The 22,875-nt window shown below is 52.0% G+C and overlaps 1 protein-coding gene across 1 annotated transcript; it reads right to left on the reverse strand.

Moving 5' to 3' along the window:
* Nucleotides 1-314: 314 nt before the first annotated feature.
* Nucleotides 315-20,869, reverse strand: LOC149440553 (T-cell leukemia homeobox protein 2-like). The gene is made up of 3 exons (XM_089658473.1): nt 20,479-20,869; nt 6,858-7,095; nt 315-506 (listed from the first exon to the last, which is right to left on the reverse strand). Exons 1-3 carry the CDS (start codon nt 20,867-20,869, stop codon nt 317-319), a joined length of 819 nt encoding a protein of 272 aa, XP_089514599.1. The 3' UTR covers nt 315-316.
* Between the last annotated feature and the right edge of the window lie 2,006 nt (nt 20,870-22,875).

The raw sequence follows: 22,875 nt of genomic DNA on the forward strand, positions 1-22,875 counted from the left end.
TACACTGGCAGTCTCCTCTGATGATGTCATACACTGGCAGTTTCCTCTGATGATGTCACACACCGGCAGTCTCCTCTGATGATGTCACACACCGGCAGTCTCCTCTGATGATTTCATATATCAACAGTCTCCTCTGATGATGTCATACACCGGCAGTCTCTTCTGATGATGTCACACACCAGCAGTTTCCTCTGATGATGTCACACACCGGCAGTCTCCTCTGATGCCGTCATGTGGCGGGAGTCTCCTCTGATGATGTCATATATCAACAGTCTCCTCTGATGATGTCATATATCAACAGTCTCCTCTGATGATGTCATTCGGTGGGCGTGTCCTCAGCCCAGGGCTGCAGGTTCTGAAGGGCGCAGAGTGATGAGTTGTGAGCACACAGGGGGTCTCGGGGGAGGGGCTGCTGTAGACTTTTCTGGAAGGCTTCTTGTTGGAGCTGCATCATCATACGATTGGTCTGTTGGCGCTCAGCTTCCCGCTCCTCCGCCGTCTGACGCCTGCAAGACACACAGACAGGACAATCAATATCTGACATCAGGACCCCCATCCCCCCTCCCTGTCATGTGCTCCATGATGTCATAGTGTGAGCTGCAGTGTGTCAGGGGAGGGGACCCCATTTACTCTGCTATAGGTCTTGTCCCACCCCTAGCAGCAGAGTAGTGAGCTCATCTCCTTGTCATTCTGCTCTCTCCTCCTATCAGCATGCTCTGTGTTAGCACATGAGCGCTGTAGTCCAGCTGACTGGTTTCTTGCGCTGCTTCTCCATCTTCCAGTCTGAGCTCTGCTGTACAGAGAAATATGTTTCCATTTTTATGTCACTAAGGTGCCCTCTTACATTGGTGTTCAGCGGTGAAGGGCCCCCTTACATTGGTGTTCAGCGGTGAAGGGCCCCCTTACATTGGTGTTCAGTGGTGAAGGGCCCCCTTACATTGGTGTTCAGTGATGAAGGGCCTCCTTACATTGGTGTTCAGTGGTGAAGGGCCCCCTACATTGGTGTTCAGTGATGAAGGGCCCCCTTACATTGGGGGTCAGTGGTGAAGGGCCCCCTTACATTGGTGTTCAGTGGTGAAGGGCCCCCTTACATTGGTGTTCAGTGGTGAAGGGCCCCCTTACATTGGTGTTCAGTGGTGAAGGGCCTCCTTACATTGGTGTTCAGTGGTGAAGGGCCCCCTACATTGGTGTTCAGTGGTGAAGGGCCCCCTTACATTGGGGGTCAGTGATGAAGGGCCCCCTTACATTGGTGTTCAGTGGTGAAGGGCCCCCTTACATTGGTGTTCAGTGGTGAAGGGCCCCCTTACATTGGTGTTCAGTGATGAAGGGCCCCCTTACATTGGTGTTCAGTGGTGAAGGGCCCCCTTACATTGGTGTTCAGTGGTGAAGGGCCCCCTTACATTGGTGTTCAGTGGTGAAGGGCCCCCTTACATTGGTGTTCAGTGGTGAAGGGCCCCCTTACATTGGTGTTCAGTGGTGAAGGGCCCCCTTACATTGGTGTTCAGTGGTGAAGGGCCCCCTTACATTGGTGTTCAGTGGTGAAGGGCCCCCTTACATTGGTGTTCAGTGGTGAAGGGCCCCCTTACATTGGTGTTCAGTGGTGAAGGGCCCCCTACATTGGTGTTCAGTGGTGAAGGGCCCCCTTACATTGGGAGTCAGTGATGAAGGGCCCCCTTACATTGGTGTTCAGTGGTGAAGGGCCCCCTTACATTGGTGTTCAGTGATGAAGGGCCCCCTTACATTGGTGTTCAGTGATGAAGGGCCCCCTTACATTGGTGTTCAGTGGTGAAGGGCCCCCTTACATTGAGGGTCAGGGATGAAGGGCCCCCTTACATTGGGGGTCAGTGATGAAGGGCCCCCTTACATTGGGGGTCAGTGATGGAGGGCCCCCTTACATTGGGGGTCAGTGATGAAGGGCCCCCTTACATTGGTGTTCAGTGTTGAAGGGCCCCCTTACATTGGTGTTCAGTGATGGAGGGCCCCCTACATTGGTGTTCAGAGGTGAAGGGCCCCCTACGTTGGTGTTCAGAGGTGAAGGGCCCCCTTACATTGGTGTTCAGTGATGGAGGGCCCTCTTACATTGGGGGTCAGTGATGAAGGGCCCCCTTACATTGGGGGTCAGTGATGAAGGGCCCCCCTTACATTGGGGGTCAGTGATGAAGGGCCCCCTTACATTGGTGTTCAGTGTTGAAGGGCCCCCTTACATTGGTGTTCAGTGATGGAGGGCCCCCTACATTGGTGTTCAGAGGTGAAGGGCCCCCTACATTGGTGTTCAGTGATGGAGGGCCCCCTTACATTGGTGTTCAGTGATGGAGGGCCCCCTACGTTGGTGTTCAGAGGTGAAGGGCCCTCTTACATTGGTGTTCAGTGATGGAGGGCCCTCTTACATTGGTGTTCAGTGTTGAAGGGCCCCCTTACATTGGTGTTCAGTGATGGAGGGCCCCCTACATTGGTGTTCAGAGGTGAAGGGCCCCCTACGTTGGTGTTCAGAGGTGAAGGGCCCCCTTACATTGGTGTTCAGTGATGAAGGGCCCCCTACGTTGGTGTTCAGTGATGGAGGGCCCCCTTACATTGGTGTTCAGTGGTGAAGGGCCCCCTTACATTGGTGTTCAGTGATGAAGGGCCCCCTACGTTGGTGTTCAGTGATGGAGGGCCCCCTTACATTGGTGTTCAGTGATGGAGGGCCCCCTACATTGGTGTTCAGAGGTGAAGGGCCCCCTACGTTGGTGTTCAGAGGTGAAGGGCCCCCTTACATTGGTGTTCAGTGATGGAGGGCCCTCTTACATTGGTGTTCAGTGGTGAAGGGCCCCCTTACATTGGTGTTCAGTGGTGAAGGGCCCCCTTACATTGGTGGTCAGTGGTGAAGGGCCCCCTACATTGGTGGTCAGATTTGGGGAACTCTTACATTTAGGTGGTCTATGTCTTGTGAGAACATTGAGGATGGTTATCTGAGAGACGTTCTGCAGGTCCCTCACCCTGACCTGACCCCAGATCCATTCAGGCACCATTAGGGGGGAGGGCAATCTACAACTGCCAACTGCTACCCCTAGGAACCCCCGGGGGCCCCACAGAGGTCTGCCTGGGAAAGGCTGGTCTACAGACTTCCTTCTAGTTCTGCTGATCTCACTCTGTCTAGGTGGGACCTTCCCAGATAGATATGCAGATGGCACTGTACTAGGAGGGAGTTTACCCCGCCCCATGTGTCCCCATATTGGGGAATTTACCCCGCCCCATGTGTCCCCAATATTGGCGAATTTACCCCGCCCCATGTGTCCCCAATATTGGCGAATTTACCCCGCCCCATGTGTCCCCAATATTGGCAAATTTACCCCGCCCCATGTGTCCCCATCTCGGGGAGTTTACCCCGCCCCATGTGTCCCCATCTTGGGGAGTTTACCCCGCCCCATGTGTCCCCATATTGGGGAATTTACCCCGCCCCATGTGTCCCCATTGCGAGGAGTTTACCCCGCCCCATGTGTCCCCATATTGAGGAATTTACCCCGCCCCCATGTGTCCCCATCTCGAGAAGTTTACCCCGCCCCATGTGTCCCCATCTCGGGGAATTTACCCCACCCCATGTGTCCCCGTCTCGGGGAGTTTACCCCGCCCCATGTGTCCCCATCGCGAGGAGTTTACCCCGCCCCATGTGTCCCCATCTTGGGGAGTTTACCCCGCCCCATGTGTCCCCATATTGGGGAATTTACCCCGCCCCATGTGTCCCCATTGCGAGGAGTTTACCCCGCCCCATGTGTCCCCATATTGAGGAATTTACCCCGCCCCCATGTGTCCCCATCTCGAGAAGTTTACCCCGCCCCATGTGTCCCCATCTCGGGAAGTTTACCCCACCCCATGTGTCCCCGTCTCGGGGAGTTTACCCCGCCCCATGTGTCCCCATCGCGAGGAGTTTACCCCGCCCCATGTGTCCCCATATTGAGGAATTTACCCCGCCCCCATGTGTCCCCATCTCGAGAAGTTTACCCCGCCCCATGTGTCCCCATCTCGGGGAATTTACCCCGCCCCATGTGTCCACATGTAGGAGAGTTTACCCCGCCCCATGTGTCCCCATCTCAAGAAGTTTACCCCGCCCCATGTGTCCCCATCTCGGGAAGTTTACCCCGCCCCATGTGTCCCCATCTCGGGAAGTTTACCCCGCCCCATGTGTCCCCATCTCGGGAAGTTTACCCCGCCCCATGTGTCCCCATCTCGGGAAGTTTATCCCGCCCCATGTGTCCCCATCTCAGGGAGTTTATCCCGCCCCATGTGTCCCCATCTCAGGGAGTTTATCCTGCCCCATGTGTCCCCATCTCAGGGAGTTTATCCCGCCCCATGTGTCCCCATCTCAGGGAGTTTATCCCACCCCATGTGTCCACATCTCAGGGAGTTTATCCCACCCCATGTGTCCACATCTAGGAGAGTTTACCCCGCCCCATGTGTCCCCATCTTGGGAAGTTTACCCCGCCCCCATGTGTCCCCATCTCGGGGAGTTTACCTCGCCCCATGTGTCCCCATATTGGGGAGTTTACCCAGCCCCCATGTGTCCCCATCGTGGGGAATTTACCCCGCCCCATGTGTCCCCATCTCGGGGAGTTTACCCTGCCCCCATGTGTCCCCATATCAAGGAGTTTACCCCGCTCCATGTGTCCCCATCTCAGGGAGTTTACCCCGCCCCCATGTGTCCCCATCTCGGGAAGTTTACCCCGCCCCATGTGTCCCCATCTCGGGAAGTTTACCCCGCCCCATGTGTCCCCATCTCGGGAAGTTTATCCCGCCCCATGTGTCCCCATCTCAGGGAGTTTATCCCGCCCCATGTGTCCCCATCTCAGGGAGTTTATCCTGCCCCATGTGTCCCCATCTCAGGGAGTTTATCCCGCCCCCATGTGTCCCCATGTCGGGGAATTTACCCCGCCCCATGTGTCCCCATCTCAGGGAGTTTATCCCGCCCCATGTGTCCACATCTAGGAGAGTTTACCCCGCCCCATGTGTCCCCATCTTGGGAAGTTTACCCCGCCCCCATGTGTCCCCATCTCGGGGAGTTTACCTCGCCCCATGTGTCCCCATATTGGGGAGTTTACCCAGCCCCCATGTGTCCCCATCGTGGGGAATTTACCCCGCCCCATGTGTCCCCATCTCGGGGAGTTTACCCTGCCCCCATGTGTCCCCATATCAAGGATTTTACCCCGCCCCATGTGTCCCCATCTAAGGAAGGTTACCCCGCCCCATGTGTCCCCATCTCTAGGAGTTTACCCCGCCCCATGTGTCCCCATTGCGGGGAGTTTACCCCGCCCCATGTGTCCCCATTGCGGGGAGTTTACCCCGCCCCATGTGTCCCCATTGCGGGGAGTTTACCCCGCCCCATGTGTCCCCGTATTGGGGAGTTTACCCCGCCCCTTGTGTCCCCATCTCTAGGAGTTTACCCCGCCCCATGTGTCCCCATCTGAGGAAGGTTACCCCGCCCCATGTGTCCCCATCTCTAGGAGTTTACCTCGCCCCATGTGTCCCCATCTCTAGGAGTTTACCCCGCCCCATGTGTCCCCATCGCGGGGAATTTACCCCGCCCCATGTGTCCACATCTAGGAGAGTTTACCCCGCCCCATGTGTCCCCATATCAAGGATTTTACCCCGCCCCATGTGTCCCCATCTAAGGAAGGTTACCCCGCCCCCATGTGTCCCCATATCAAGGAGTTTACCCCGCTCCATGTGTCCCCATCTCAGGGAGTTTACCCCGCCCCCATGTGTCCCCATCGTGAGGAGTTTGCTCCGCACCATGTGTCCCCATCTCGAGGAGTTTACCCCGCCCCATGTGTCCCCATTTTGAGAAGTTTACCCCACCCCATGTGTCCCCGTCTCGAGGAGTTTACCCCGCCCCATGTGTCCCCATCTCGAGGAGTTTACCCCGCCCCATGTGTCCCCATCTCGAGGAGTTTACCCCGCCCCATGTGTCCCCATCTCGAGGAGTTTACCCCGCCCCATGTGTCCCCATCTCGAGGAGTTTACCCCGCCCCATGTGTCCCCGTCTCGAGGAGTTTACCCCGCCCCATGTGTCCCCATCTCGGGAAGTTTACCCCGCCCCATGTGTCCCCATCTCGGGGAGTATACCCCGCCCCCATGTGTCCCCATATCGAGAAGTTTACCCCGCCCCATGTGTCCCCACCTCGAGGAGTTTACCCCGCCCCATGTGTCCCCATCTCGAGGAGTTTACCCCGCCCCATGTCTCCCCATCTCAAAGAGTTTACCCCTCCCCATGTGTCCCCATCTCGAGGAGTTTACCCCGCCCCATGTCTCCCCATCTCAAAGAGTTTACCCCTCCCCATGTGTCCCCATATCAAGGATTTTACCCCGCCCCATGTGTCCCCATCTAAGGAAGGTTAACCCACCCCTTGTGTCCCCATCTCAAAGAGTTTACCCCGCCCCATGTGTCCCCATATCAAGGATTTTACCCCGCCCCATGTGTCCCCATCTAAGGAAGGTTAACCCACCCCTTGTGTCCCCATCTCAGAGAGTTTACCCCACCGCTTGTGTCCCCATCTCGGAGAGTTTATCCCGCCCCATGTGTCCCCATCTCGGGGAGTTTACCCCCGCCCCCATGTGTCCCAATCGCGGGGAGTTTGCCCCGTCCCATGTGTCCCCATCTCTGAGACTTTTCCCTGCCCCATATGTCCCCATCTCAGAGAATTTGCCCCGCCCCATATGTCCCCATCTCGGGGAGTTTTCTCCGCCCCATGTGTCCCCATCTCGGGGAGTTTTCTCTGCTCCATGTGTCCCCATCTCAGAGACTTTTCCCCCCCCCATGTGTCCCCATCTCAGAGACTTTTCCCCGCCCCCATGTGTCCCCATCTCAGGCAGTGTAGGCAGCTCACCTCCACTTGGTGCGTCGGTTTTGGAACCAGGTCTTTACTTGAGAGTCACTCATACGCAGAGATTTGGCCAGTGAAGCCCTTTCGGCTGATGCCAGATATTTCTGCCGGTGAAATCTCTTCTCCAGCTCACAGATCTGGAGCCGACTGAAAGAGGTTCGAGGTTTCTTCCTCTTCGGGGGTGTGCGGTTCTGGTATGGATGTCCAATCCGACGAGATACTGAGAATGGTGGAAGAGGAGCTTGAATCAAGCAGAACCAGAACTGAGGTTAGTAAGGAGCCTCGATTATTTCTCCACATTTCTCAACAGACAGCTACAATATACACCACCCTCAACATCTCCTCCAATGTACTCTTCAGATATACGGAGCATCCTGTGAGGGGTCTGTGGTGACCACAGGATGGATTATGGTGGGCTCTGGTGGTATCACCAATGAGGTGCTACTGGAATCTGTGTAGCGTGAGCTACAATGGACCTTCTACAATGGACCCTCTACAATGGACCTTCTACAATGGACCCTCTACAATGAACCCTCTACAATGGACCCTCTACAATGGACCCTCTACAATGGACCCTCTACAATGGACCTTCTACAATGGACCCTCTACAATGGACCCTCTACAATGGACCCTCTACAATGGACCCTCTACAATGGACCTTCTACAATGGACCTTCTACAATGGACCCTCTACAATGGATTCTCTACAATGGACCTTCTACAATGGACCCTCTACAATGGACCCTCTACAATGGACCCTCTACAATGGACCCTCTACAATGGACCATCTACAATGGACCCTCTACAATGGACCTTCTACAATGGACCCTCTACAATGGACCCTCTACAATGGACCCTCTACAATGGACCCTCTACAATGGACCTTCTACAATGGACCCTCTACAATGGACCTTCTACAATGGACCCTCTACAATGGACCTTCTACAATGGACCCTCTACAATGGACCCTCTACAATGGACCCTCTACAATGGACCCTCTACAATGGACCTTCTACAATGGACCTTCTACAATGGACCTTCTACAATGGACCCTCTACAATGGACCCTCTACAATGGACCTTCTACAATGGACCTTCTACAATGGACCCTCTACAATGGATTCTCTACAATGGACCTTCTACAATGGACCCTCTACAATGGACCCTCTACAATGGACCCTCTACAATGGACCCTCTACAATGGACCTTCTACAATGGACCCTCTACAATGGACCCTCTACAATGGACCCTCTACAATGGACCCTCTACAATGGACCCTCTATAATTGGACCCTCTATAATGGACCCTCTACAATGGACCCTCTACAATGGACCCTCTACAATGGACCCTCTACAATGGACCCTCTATAATTGGACCCTCTATAATGGACCCTCTATAATAGAGCTTCTAACATTTCTCCAGATTTCTCAATAGACAGCTGTACTCCACCCTCAACATCTCTCTAATGCCCCCCTTCCCCCGGGTACTCAGACATGGAACATTTTCTGAAGGGTCTGAGCTGAGCTGACTACAGGCTGGACTATGGTGGGTACTGGTGGTGTCACTGATGAGATGCTACAGGAATCTGTGTAACTGGAGCTACAATGGACAGCTATACACCACCCTCGACATCTCTCTACTTCCCCCCTGTGTACTCTTCACAGACATGGAGCATCTTCTGAAGGGCCTGAGCTGACTACAGGCTGGACTATGGTGGGTCCTGGTGGTGTCACCAGTGAGAAGATTTGCTCCCAGAATCTGTACAACTGTAGCTACAATGAACTTATTGCCCCAACAGACAGCTGTCCCTCTACTTTCTCTCCAATGTATCATTCACAGACATGGAGCATCTTGTGGGGTCCTGAGCTGACTGCAGCCTGATCATTTCTTTCATTAGGTCTTCAATCTGAAAATCTTCCATAACATGACGTAATCCATGTTCTATGTGGCCCTATGGAGATATGAGGGGTGACATTTGTCGCCAATTCCTTGTAAGTTGACAACCACCATGAGAGCTTGCTGTCTTATAGATGACGTCCGGCCACACCTATAATAAAGCCTGACCTTCCTACCTACCTATCCCTCATTGTAAGGGACCTTCCTACCTACCTATCCCTCAATGTAAGGGACCTTCCTACCTACCTATCCCTCAATGTAAGGGACCTTCCTACCTACCTATCCCTCAATGTAAGGGACCTTCCTACCTACCTATCCCTCAATGTAAGGGACCTTCCTACCTACCTATCCCTCAATGTAAGGGACCTTCCTACCTACCTATCCCTCATTGTAAGGGACCTTCCTACCTACCTATCCCTCAATGTAAGGGACCTTCCTACCTACCTATCCCTCAATGTAAGGGACCTTCCTACCTACCTATCCCTCAATGTAAGGGACCTTCCTACCTACCTATCCCTCAATGTAAGGGACCTTCCTACCTACCTATCCCTCAATGTAAGGGACCTTCCTACCTACCTATCCCTCAATGTAAGGGACCTTCCTACCTACCTATCCCTCAATGTAAGGGACCTTCCTACCTACCTATCCCTCAATGTAAGGGACCTTCCTACCTACCTATCCCTCAATGTAAGGGACCTTCCTACCTACCTATCCCTCAATGTAAGGGACCTTCCTACCTACCTATCCCTCAATGTAAGGGACCTTCCTACCTACCTATCCCTCAATGTAAGGGACCTTCCTACCTACCTATCCCTCATTGTAAGGGACCTTCCTACCTACCTATCCCTCAATGTAAGGGACCTTCCTACCTACCTATCCCTCAATGTAAGGGACCTTCCTACCTACCTATCCCTCAATGTAAGGGACCTTCCTACCTACCTATCCCTCAATGTAAGGGACCTTCCTACCTACCTATCCCTCATTGTAAGGGACCTTCCTACCTACCTATCCCTCAATGTAAGGGACCTTCCTACCTACCTATCCCTCAATGTAAGGGACCTTCCTACCTACCTATCCCTCAATGTAAGGGACCTTCCTACCTACCTATCCCTCAATGTAAGGGACCTTCCTACCTACCTATCCCTCAATGTAAGGGACCTTCCTACCTACCTATCCCTCAATGTAAGGGACCTTCCTACCTACCTATCCCTCAATGTAAGGGACCTTCCTACCTACCTATCCCTCAATGTAAGGGACCTTCCTACCTACCTATCCCTCAATGTAAGGGACCTTCCTACCTACCTATCCCTCAATGTAAGGGACCTTCCTACCTACCTATCCCTCAATGTAAGGGACCTTCCTACCTACCTATCCCTCAATGTAAGGGACCTTCCTACCTACCTATCCCTCATTGTAAGGGACCTTCCTACCTACCTATCCCTCAATGTAAGGGACCTTCCTACCTACCTATCCCTCAATGTAAGGGACCTTCCTACCTACCTATCCCTCATTGTAAGGGACCTTCCTACCTACCTATCCCTCAATGTAAGGGACCTTCCTACCTACCTATCCCTCAGTGTAAGGGACCTTCCTACCTACCTATCCCTCAATGTAAGGGACCTTCCTACCTACCTATCCCTCATTGTAAGGGACCTTCCTACCTACCTATCCCTCAATGTAAGGGACCTTCCTACCTACCTATCCCTCAACTGCAGGACAGGCCTTCCTACCTACCTATCCCTCAACTGCAGGACAGGCCTTCCCCAGCCATGGACCCTCACCTTCCTCCCTCCCTGATGTCCCTACCCTCACACCTCTCCTCCTTCTCCCTCTCCCCATCCGAGAACTTCATATGCTGACTCCATCCCTCCCTTCCATAATTTCCTGCCACGCTATCCCCACTTATCTCCAGAAATGTCCCCTCCAGGAGTCACTTCCAACCCTGTTTAGCCCCCCACCCCCCCATAACAAATAATAAGAGCACAAGGGAGTCACGTTGTCATACTGAACTACAAAACAGTGACACCATTATATATTGTAAGGGACATTCTTCCCACTGACCCCCAATGTAAGGGACATTCTTCCCACTGACCCCCAATGTAAGGGACATTCTTCCCACTGACCCCCAATGTAAGGGACATTCTTCCCACTGACCCCCAATGTAAGGGACATTCTTCCCACTGATCACCAATCTGAGGGACATTCTTCCCACTGACCCCCAATGTAAGGGACATTCTTCCCACTGACCCCAATGTAAGGGACATTCTTCCCACTGACCCCCAATGTAAGGGACATTCTTCCCACTGACCCCCAATGTAAGGGACATTCTTCCCACTGATCCCCAATGTAAGGGACATTCTTCCCACTGACCCCCAATGTAAGGGACATTCTTCCCACTGACCCCCAATGTAAGGGACATTCTTCCCACTGACCCCCCAATGTAAGGGACATTCTTCCCACTGATCTCCCCAATGTAAGGGACATTCTTCCCACTGACCCCCAATGTGAGGGACATTCTTCCCACTGACCCCCAATGTGAGGGACATTCTTCCCACTGACCCCCAATGTAAGGGACGTTCTTGCCACTGCCCCCCAATGTAAGGGACATTCTTCCCACTGATCCCCAATGTAAGGGACGTTCTTCCCACTGACCCCCCAATGTAAGGGACATTCTTCCCACTGACCCCCCAATGTAAGGGACATTCTTCCCACTGATCATCAATGTAAGGGACATTCTTCCCACTGATCCCCCCAATGTAAGGGACATTCTTCCCACTGACCCCCAATGTAAGGGACATTCTTCCCACTGACCCCCCAATGTAAGGGACATTCTTCCCACTGACCCCCCAATGTAAGGACATTCTTCCCACTGATCCCCAATGTAAGGGACATTCTTCCCACTGACCCCCCCAATGTAGGGGACATTCTTCCCACTGACCACCGATGTAAGGGACATTCTTCCCACTGACCACCAATGTAAGGGACATTCTTCCCACTGATCACCAATGTAAGGGACATTCTTCCCACTGATCACCAATGTAAGGGACATTCTTCCCACTGACCCCCAATGTAAGGGACATTCTTCCCACTGACCCCCAATGTAAGGGACATTCCTCCCACTGACCCCCAATGTAAGGGACATTCTTCCCACTGACCCCCAATGTAAGGGACGTTCTTCCCACTGACCCCCAATGTAAGGGACATTCTTCCCACTGACCCTCAATGTAAGGGACATTCTTCCCACTGACCCCCAATGTAAGGGACATTCTTCCCACTGACCCCCAATGTAAGGGACATTCTTCCCACTGACCCCCCAATGTAAGGAACATTCTTCCCACTGACCCCCCAATGTAAGGGACATTCTTCCCACTGACCACCAATGTAAGGGACATTCTTCCCACTGACCCCCAATATAAGGGACATTCTTCCCACTGACCCCCAATGTAAGGGACATTCTTCCCACTGACCCCCAATATAAGGGACATTCTTCCCACTGACCCCCAATGTAAGGGACATTCTTCCCACTGACCCCTAATGTACGGGACATTCTTCCCACTGACCCCCAACGTAAGGGACATTCTTCCCACTGATCCCCAATGTAATGGACATTCTTCCCACCGACCCCCAACGTAAGGGACATTCTTCCCACCGACCCCCAACGTAAGGGACATTCTTCCCACCGACCCCCAACGTAAGGGACATTCTTCCCACCGACCACCAATGTAAGGGACATTCTTCCCACCGACCACCAATGTAAGGGACATTCTTCCCACTGACCCCCAATGTAAGGGACATTCTTCCCACTGACCCCCCAATGTAAGGGACTTTCTTCCCACCGACCCCCAATGTAAGGGACATTCTTCCCACCGACCACCAATGTAAGGGACATTCTTCCCACTGACCCCCAATGTAAGGGACATTCTTCCCACTGACCCCCAACGTAAGGGACATTCTTCCCACCGACCCCCAACGTAAGGGACATTCTTCCCACCGACCACCAATGTAAGGGACATTCTTCCCACCGACCACCAATGTAAGGGACATTCTTCCCACTGACCCCCAACGTAAGGGACATTCTTCCCACCGACCCCCAACGTAAGGGACATTCTTCCCACCGACCACCAATGTAAGGGACATTCTTCCCACCGACCACCAATGTAAGGGACATTCTTCCCACCGACCACCAATGTAAGGGACATTCTTCCCACTGACCCCCAATGTAAGGGACATTCTTCCCACCGACCACCAATGTAAGGGACATTCTTCCCACCGACCACCAATGTAAGGGACATTCTTCCCACCGACCACCAATGTAAGGGACATTCTTCCCACTGACCCCCAATGTAAGGGACATTCTTCCCACTGACCCCCCAATGTAAGGGACATTCTTCCCACTGACCCCCCAATGTAAGGGACTTTCTTCCCACCGACCCCCAATGTAAGGGACATTCTTCCCACCGACCACCAATGTAAGGGACATTCTTCCCACTGACCCCCAATGTAAGGGACATTCTTCCCAATTTTTCTTTATTAAAAGTCTCGCAATCAATAAACATAAAATATTATACAGAATATAAAAAAATTATATATATTTACAGCAAAACGAAAATAAACATAGCAAATTCTGCTGTCAGACAAAACCAAACGCCTCAGAAATGAACTTGACATAATTGGGGAAATAAATCGTACTACCACTCACATCACTACACCAGACATCAAACCTGTGAGGTCAAGAAACCACCCCGCCCCCCTTATGCATGCAGCCCTTCTTCAAAAAAGATCTTAATCAACAAAAACTACGGGAGTGAAAAGAACAGTATAAGGAAAGAGCCCCTCACCCAGAGATGGACAGTTCACCAAAGGCAGGTCTGATATTCCTCCACGCCCTTATCCAGACCGCCCGAGGCTCTCTGACCCTCTCAAGACCCCGAATCTTCCCAACCTCACCCAGAATATCGTGCACCACCACCTCTACAGGGAGGACTTTCTTCCGGATGGTAATCTGACACCGTGCGTTCCATGTGAAGTAACGGACAACTATACTAACTAGAAAAAGTGTATCCAAATCAAAGTCCCAGCGAGCTGGGAATGCCCCGTACACCCACTCTGCATAACTCATGCGATAGAGAAAGGGGATGCCCAGAACCCTCCCCACCCTTTTATACACCTCTATGTTAAAGGGACACAGGAGCAGAAAGTGGTCCATAGACTCCACTTTACCAACACACTCTGCTCTAGGACAATCCCGATCATCCACAGGGCGGTGCTTCAGGTTCCCTCTCACATAGAGCCTTCCATGGAAAGCGAGCCAGGCTTGATCCCTAAACTTCAAAGGGATTCTCTCAAAGTTAATTAAACGCAATCCCTCCCTCATTACGGAGCCTGGGCAATCCTTTAAGGCCAGTGACACACTGAAAGCAAAAGCCAAAATCCTCTCCCCCAGAAGCTTCCTGGGAAGGGACCTGATATCCTCCACTGTCACCTGCCACTGCCGAAGTATTTTCAGACACGGGGCAACATAAGCCGGGAGCTTGCCATGTCGGACTCTCAGACTTTTCACTGGGCCGCCATCTTCCCAGCAATGCAGAAAAGGCCTAAACCAAGACTGAAAAATACCCACCCATTCCGGCGGGGTCTCTGCTAACATATTACCAAGATTGTACTTTAAAAAGAGCAAAGAATAGAAAACTATCGGGTTGACCATTCCTAGGCCACCCTCCCGCCTGGACAGGTAAGTTACATTGCGTTTGATCAAGTTCAGCCTATTTCCCCATAACAGTTGGAAAAAACAGCTGTAGACCCGTGCATAGAGAGATACCGGCAAGATACAGACGAAGCTGACATATAAAAAGATCGGGATCAGGTAAGTTTTGATCAAGTCAACCCTCTCTCTTAAGGAAAGCCTCCATCTCTTCCAGCTCGCTACTTTGGCATTGGCAACTACCAACCTGCTTTCCCAGTTTCGATGACCATAGTCACCAGGACCAAATTTGATGCCCAAAATTTTAATTTCCTGCTGGGGCTCTGGGAAGGCATCCGGAAGTTCGAAGCTTTCACCCTCCTCACCCATCCAGAAAACTTCACTCTTTTCATGGTTGACTTTAGAGCCAGAAGCCTCCGTGTACTGCTCTATCACAGAGACCACCTCCTGCGCCTCCTCAGTCCCAGAGATAATAACAGACACATCATCAGCATAGGCAATGACCTTCAAAGGCGGCACACCAGCAATGCCCAGAGGCACCCCGCACAACGATGCGCCCTCTAGCCTTCTTACAAAGGGGTCGATTGCGAAAGCATATAGCAGGGGGCTCAAAGGACATCCCTGGCGCACACCAGAGCCGACCTCAAAAGGCCGCCCAACCCAACCATTAACAAGTGGGAAGCTCTCAGCCCCTTTATATAATGTCTTCAGCCAATCTATAAACCTCCCCTGCAGGCCATATCTACCAAGCAGCAACCACAGATATTCATGATTCACTCGATCAAAAGCTTTTGCCTGATCCAATGCCAGCAAGTACTTTCTCCATCCAGCAGCCCTGCATCGTTCCAAAGCCTCCCGGATAGCCAAAACCGCTGAAAAGGTACTTCTACCTTGGACCGAACAGTGCTGATGGCTGGACAACAAATCGCCTGCTACTGACGACAAGCGCCAAAAAATAATCTTTGCCAAGATCTTTCTATCAACATTGAGAAGACTGATGGGGCGCCAGTTCTCAATCATTGAGGGGTCTTTACCTTTTGACAGAAGAATCACAGCAGATTGCCTCATGGAGGGAGGGAGCGAACCCTCTTCTAGACAGCTGTTAAAAGCCTCCGCTAAAAAGGGAGCCAGAATGGACTTAAAACACTTGTAAAATTCAGCTGTCAATCCATCTGGCCCAGGCGATTTTTTGGTAGCCAGCTTGTCTATAGCATGAACTACCTCATCCGCTGAAATTGGTTCTGTCAAATTCATCAAAAGCAATGCACCATTTCCCAATCCTGGAGTAGAATCCAGAAAGCTTTCCATCCTGTCCCGGCTAAGGTCCTTTCTTCCCAGGAGGTCTGCATAATACGACCCAAAGATCTCCAAGATCCCTGATCTGGACTTTATCAGGGAACCCGTACTGTCTTTCAGGCCAATGACCGTCTTAACTGCTATGCCTTGCTTACAGTTCTGGTAAGGATCAGGTGAGTGATATTTCCCATAATCCCTCTCCAGAACCAAGGAGGCATGCCGGTCGTATTGACACTTCCTAAGAAGAAGCTTCACTTCAGAGATCTCCCCTGGATCTCCTCCATACGAGACAAGACGATCAAGCTTCCTCCGCAAATGCTGGTAGGCAATATACATACCAAGCTGCTTCTTCTTACTTATGGCCTTGAAAAGTCCAATCGCCCTTTGTTTCACAAGCTCCCACCACTCTGACTTACTGCTGCAAAAATCCAGAATAGAAACCTGTGCCTGAAAAAAATCCTCAAAGGATTGTCTTACCTCTACATCTTCCAGGAGAGCCGAATTCAGTTTCCAGACACCCCTTCCCCTGGGTGGAGTGTCCGAGGCATTCAGAGTCACAGACAGCATACAGTGGTCAGAGAACTCCACCGCCTTCAACTCAGGAGCTGAGAAAGCAGAGTTCTCCTTTAAAAAAAACCTGTCTATCCTGCTATGACTATTCCCTCTCTGAAATGTGAACCCCGTGCTGCCAGGGCAGTGCTTAATGTGCACATCTACCAGGCCTGCCTGTCTAACCAAATCTCTGAGAAAAACGCTATCATAACCCAGCCTGTCTATGGAGCCTCTCCTGTCTTCAGGCCTAATTATGGTGTTAAAGTCACCTCCAAAGACAACCTGCTGGGACGTAAAAAGGAAGGGCTTGATCTTTGTGAGGAGGCATTTCCTGCCCCATTTTGACTGGGGACCATAGATATTGATCAGGCGCAGGTCCTGCCCCCTAACAGAGACATCTAAGACCATGCATCTCCCCATTTCTACCTCAATTACCCGCCGGCACGTTACCATATCGGTTTTAAAAAGGACCGCAACTCCGCTGCAAGGTTCAGCCGCAAGAGACCAAAAGGAGGGACCACATCTCCACTCCCTTTTTGCTAGATAGACATCGGCCAATGTATTGAGCCAGGTCTCTTGCAAAAATAAAATCTCAGCATCAAACTCGCTGAGCAAAAATAAGGCCGTATCACGAGCTCTTGCAGATTTAATGCTGGCGACATTAATGGTCGCCACCTTTAACAGAGTGGGAACTGCCATCAGGATGATTGGGGTAGTTGTTTCTTAACCTCTACCACACTCTCATCACCCGAAACAGCTCTCTTCAGAGTATGTGACTCCCCCTCATCCATAGATGATAGAGAAATGGATATATCCGATACCATCTCATCACCTGACAAAACTGAAAAAGTATTGCCAAGAGGGACCCCTCCTGGATCTGATTCTGAGGAAGAGAGGACAGCTCTTCTCATCCTCCTTTTCTTCTTCTTCCTCTTCTCCTTCACCCTCTCCCACCCCTCATCAGCCGAATCCCCCCCAGCAGGAGGTGAGACATGGGACATGGATACCCCTCCCTGAGCCCCATCGGCTCCACCCCCATCCGGCATCCCCACAACCTCCTGACCACGTTTGCGCTGACGGGGGACAGGTACCGGAGGTGGAGTAGGCCGAGAGGGAAGATCCGCTAAACCAGCCCCCCCAGCAGCTTCCGCCAGTCTGGAGGATCTACGTACTGTAGGATTAGGGACAGGAGGGACAGACTCAGGGGTGACATTACTGGGGGAAACACAATCTGACACAACAGAGGGAACAGACACAGGAGGGGCAACTACAGTTTCCTCCCTAGTATCAGCTGCCTCATCCTCTTTATCCAGCCTCTGCAGCTCAGCCTCCAGTCCTGGCAGGTTGTGTAGTGCCTCTGGGCACAGACTGTATGGATGACCCAGCTGCTGGCACAAATTACACCGAATCTCGGTGCATTCTTTGGCCAAATGGCCAAAATCCTGGCACAGTGAGCACTTCTTGATGGTGCAGGACGATGCAAAATGGCCTTTCTCTCCGCATTTGTTACAAACTTTAGGCTGACCTTGATAGAAAATGGTCAGCCTATCTCTCCCCAGAAAGGCTGAGCAGGGAAGATGCTGAACCACATTGCCCAGCACCCTCAATTGCACTGACACCGTCCAGGCCCCTGTCCATATCCTATGCTCATCCAGGACCTTCCGCAGTGGGGTGAGGACCTCACCATGTCGGCGTAGCCAAACTACTAAATCAGCCTCTGGTATAGATTCATTCCGGACCAGGATTGTCACCGATTTATCAAAGGCTGTCTGGAAACAACCTTTGCCACCAAACCTCTCCACTGCTGAAGGCTCCTGCACCTCCAATATCTCTCCCAAAACAGGTCCAGGCCTTCAGGTTTTACAAATGACAAATCGTATTCATAGCTGCCTACTGGGCAGATCAACGCAAACACATCACAGGCTTTAAACCCCATCTCTAGAATCAACTCCGCCACCCTCCCCCTTACTGGTGGGTTCCCTTCCCCCTCCCACTTCAACTGTACCACATTCCTTCTCCTGACCCCACCAACCATCCCACCACCAAACCTCCCCAAATTGTGACCATTAGCATTCCCAACACTACCCCCACCCCCCTTGGTGCGACTCCCCAAAACAGAGGCATAGCTCCCCCCAATCCTCCCAGCAGCAGAAACATTTGTATGTCTAGGAGCATCTGGTGCAACTCTAGCAGATACCGATTGCACAGATCTGGGATTGGATGGTGTATCCTCTCTCTGCTCAGCAGGGGGAGAAATGTCATTTTTACCTCCGTCAGCAATGTTAACCCCTTCACCTCCACCCACCACCAACACATCCATTGCTTTACCAGTCTCAACAGTCATAGACTTCACAGCAATGTCCACACTCACTGCTGCAACCATAGAAGCTCCAGCAGTCATTTCTTGCTCCAAGAAAGAAGATTCAGCCCAGGACAGGATTGGATTCTCAGACACAGCAACAAGTGAGACATCCATGTGTGCTGTTTGCTCTCCATGTTGTGCAGTGTGCTGCTCCCCTCCCCCACCAGCATCAATCAGCTCTGGAGCACCTGGGAGCTCAGGTGAAACAGTCTCTCTGCAGGTGGCAGCCATCTTGCCTGTAGAGGGACTACTGGTCTCAGCAGGAACAGCAGCAGCAATTTCCATCTGTGGGGTGCTTGGTGCAGGTTCACCCACATTCCCCTGATGGTCTGGAGACCTCTCTGCCAGGGATTTTTCCTCCATGTTGGATGAGGATTCCTCCACAGCAGGCTGCCTGCAGAGCTCCTCATCCACAGTACTCACCGCAGCAGGTGGGGCAGACATGCTGGGAGCAGCCATCTTGGTATACTGGGATCTCTCCACCAGTCTTGGCTTTGCTGCTCTGAACCTCCTCTGTCCATCCTCAGGGACTTCTGCAGGGTCATCAGTGAAGGCAAACTTGTCTGCTCTCAGGGGTGACTCCATGTGCTGGATGAACTTCAAGGTTCCATATTCACCCTCAACCCCCTGGCTGGTTGCTACTGACAACTCCTCAGCCTGACATGGGGGGAGAGACGCTGATGTAGATGGTGCCGGGTCATCCATTACCTGAGGCTGCTGATCCACAGAGCTCGCTGATGTCTGGCTGGCAAATCTCCTCTCATTATCAAATTTTTCTTTAAACGCTCCACTTCTTGCTTTCAACTTTTCTAATAATAAAGATTGTCTCTTTACTTTATCCTCCATGTGCTGGAGCGCTGGCTTCATGCCCAATCTGTTCTTGCTCCAGGCCTGGCAGTATTTGGCTCTGAAGGATTTGTGTTCAGATTTTAAAACATTAAGTTTCTCCTCAGCTCTTCCAATAGTCACCAATCTATCAGTAATCTTCTGTCTGAAGACATCAACATCCTCACCAGGGCTGGGACCCACAGTCAGGTCCTCCACCTCCTCCTCTTCACTAGGCCCGGTCTCATCAGGGGAATCCCTCCCAGGGCCTCCCCCTGGATCAGGCATGGTTCCTGGGCCAAGCTAGCAGGCAAGGCCCAGGCTTGAAAATGCTGGTTCTCAGGGAGAGCTCCTTCAGTGTGTCCTCCTCCTTCTCCCACTGACCCCCAATGTAAGGGACATTCTTCCCACCGACCACCAATGTAAGGGACATTCTTCCCACCGACCACCAATGTAAGGGACATTCTTCCCACCGACCCCCAATGTAAGGGACATTCTTCCCACTGATCCCCAATGTAAGGAACATTCTTCCCACCGACCACCAATGTAAGGGGTGACAATGATAGGAAGACAATGATAATGTCTGTGGTCTGAATGCCACGTCCTCAGGAGTCTCCTGACTGATCTTTGGAGAGGGAATCGATTTCTCAGACTGGATCCTCTCAGATGATTATCATTCTCCTGAGACCAGGTCAGTGGAGGGTGACTCTTCTTTCCATGAACACGGACAGTCACACAGCAGTGACCCCATGACATGGCAGTTACATAGGTAGTTACTCAGGGTATAACGGAGACGGGTTCATTGTGGTCATCTCAACCACGCTCATCTATGTCTACCAAACCAGCTTGTTATGCAGCGCTGTATGTGAAATGTCACAATGGTGTATGAGTTTGATCTTCCAACCACCACCTCCCATCTATGGGCAAGATTCGGGCACTTGGGTTCCCCAGAATATACCTTCACCCCCTCCCCTACCTCCAGGGTCCTCCTTACCTGTGATGTGGTTCTTGGCCATCCTTCTGCTGCCCTCCATCCAGGGGAAGGTGATTCCCGGTAGGCTGCTCATCCCCCCAATACCAGACAATGGTGAAGCCCCCTCGCCAGGCACCACCTGCGGAAGAGGTCTATGAGCTGGCACTCTAATAACTCCTGCCGGTCGCACATTGACGTTCATGCTAACGTCCATCCTCATGTTGAGGCTATAGGAAGAGCTTCTGGGGCTGTACATGGTGCAGTAGGCACTGGATCCATGGTGCTCCTGCTCCCCACTTCGAGAATATGAGAACCCTACAGTCTGCTCTGGGCTGTTCAGAATCTGATCAATGCCGAAGCTGATGGGTTCATGGTGGGTGCTCGTGTCTTGAGCCATCTCCAGATGATCCATTAGTCATGAGATGCAGAGCGGAGGCTGGGGATGTATGGGTTCCCTCACTTCTTGGCTGGGCTTGGGGGGCAGAAATTTCTGGGTGTTGTAGGGAAGGAAGTGTGTCCGTCTGTAGACGTGACTGTTCACAAGCCGAGACTGTTCTTTGTCAGAAGGAAAGTTTCTATCACACCTCCAGGCAAGAAATCAGCAAGAGAGAGAGCTGGGAAAATACAATGGGGCCCGGGACACGCATGTGGGCGTGTATGTGATATGGACAGTACTTCTTATCTTGGGGTGCAGTGCAGAGGGGACCAGTTATCTTGGAATGGAGTGCAAGAAGGACTCGTTAGCTCATGGTTCAGAGAGGACTAGTTTTCTCCTGGTGCAGTGCAGAAAGACAACTGGTCTTGGGGTGAAGGTTGCACTGTTTGGGGTGCCAAGAAACCTCTTGTAGGGCACAGGTAGTGCAGCCTGGATGGTTGGATGAAGAGGAAGGAGACCTTAGAAGCACATTATATCTTCAGAATTAAGGGGGCACAGAACGTAGCAAAGCGTTACCAGATATTGTCTCAGGGTGGACAAGGTCTCAGGGTGGAGAAGGTCTCAGGGTGGAGAAGGTCTCAGGGTGGAGAAGGTTTCAGGGTGGAGAAGGTTTCAGGGTGGAGAAGGTCTCAGGGTGGAGAAGGTCTCAGGGTGGAGAAGGTCTCAGGGTGGAGAAGGCCTCAGGGTGGAGAAGGCCTCAGGGTGGAGAAGGCCTCAGGGTGGAGAAGGCCTCAGGGTGGAGAAGGTCTCAGGGTGGAGAAGGTCAATGTATCTGGTTGGGTAAGAGAGAACATTGGACTGTTAGGGAACACAATGTTGGGGCCCCTTAATTGAGGAACACATCGAATTCAGACAGAAGACTTAGAATGGTCTAGTAATGGGCGATGGAAGAATTGTGGCCTTGGAGGTAAACAGACTCTGGGTAAATGATACCGGTGCAATGGTCAGGTGTAATGCCGGGGACACTAGTTAGGTTGGGATGTAATGTTGGGGACACTAGTTAGGTTGGGGTGTAATGTTGGGGACACTAGTTAGGTTGGGGTGTAATGTTGGGGACACTAGTTAGGTTGGGATGTAATGTTGGGGACACTAGTTAGGTTGGGATGTAATGTTGGGGACACTAGTTAGGTTGGGGTGTAATGTTGGGGACACTAGTTAGGTTGGGATGTAATGTTAGGGACACTAGTTAGGTTGGGGTGTAATGTTGGGGACACTAGTTAGGTTGGGATGTAATGTTGGGGACACTAGTTAGGTTGGGATGTAATGTTGGGGACACTAGTTAGGTTGGGGTGTAATGTTGGGGACACTAGTTAGGTTGGGATGTAATGTTGGGGACACTAGTTAGGTTGGGGTGTAATGGTGTGGACACTAGTTAGGTTGGGGTGTAATGTTGGGGACACTAGTTAGGTTGGGGTGTAATGTTGGGGACACTAGTTAGTTTGGGGTGTAATGTTGGGGACACTAGTTAGGTTGGGGTGTAATGCTGGGGACACTAGTTAGGTTGGGGTGTAGTGCTGGGGACACTAGTTAGGCTGGGGTGTAATGTTGGGGACACTAGTTAGGTTGGGGTGTAATGTTGGGGACACTAGTTAGGCTGGGGTGTAATGCTGGGGACACTAGTTAGGTTGGGGTGTAATGTTGGGGACACTAGTTAGGTTGGGGTGTAGTGCTGGGGACACTAGTTAGGTTGGGGTGTAATGTTGGGGACACTAGTTTTACTGGGTGACAGTGCCGGGGTCACTGAGATTAGGTGGAGGTGAAGTGATGTGAATGTCATTCATGTTGGGGTTCATGGTATTGGGGTGCATATCTGTGTTGGGGCAGCCTGGTGGTATTGGGGTACAGGGTGGGCGGTTACGCACAGTCGGGGTGCCAGAATGGAGACACTGGGTAAGTCGGGGCGCGGTTCACAAAATACTAAATATCAAGTGAAGTGTAGAAGTACTTGTTGTGCTAAGATGGCGGTTACCAGTTTATATTAG

Source organism: Staurois parvus, unplaced genomic scaffold, assembly GCF_062004578.1.
Source record: "Staurois parvus isolate SC_StPar_1 unplaced genomic scaffold, SC_StPar_1.0 ptg001074l, whole genome shotgun sequence".
Lineage (NCBI taxonomy): Eukaryota > Metazoa > Chordata > Amphibia > Anura > Ranidae > Staurois > Staurois parvus.

Excerpts from the sequence above, each read along its gene's own strand:
- LOC149440553 (XM_089658473.1), bottom strand. The coding sequence starts at position 20,869 with ATGGATCATCTGGAGATGGCTCAAGACACGAGCACCCACCATGAACCC. Across the intron at positions 7,096-20,478 it reads GGCCAAGAACCACATCACAG|CTCCTCTTCCACCATTCTCA; the intron begins GTAAGGAGGACC and ends GCTTGATTCAAG. Across the intron at positions 507-6,857 it reads AACCGACGCACCAAGTGGAG|GCGTCAGACGGCGGAGGAGC; the intron begins GTGAGCTGCCTA and ends TGTGTCTTGCAG.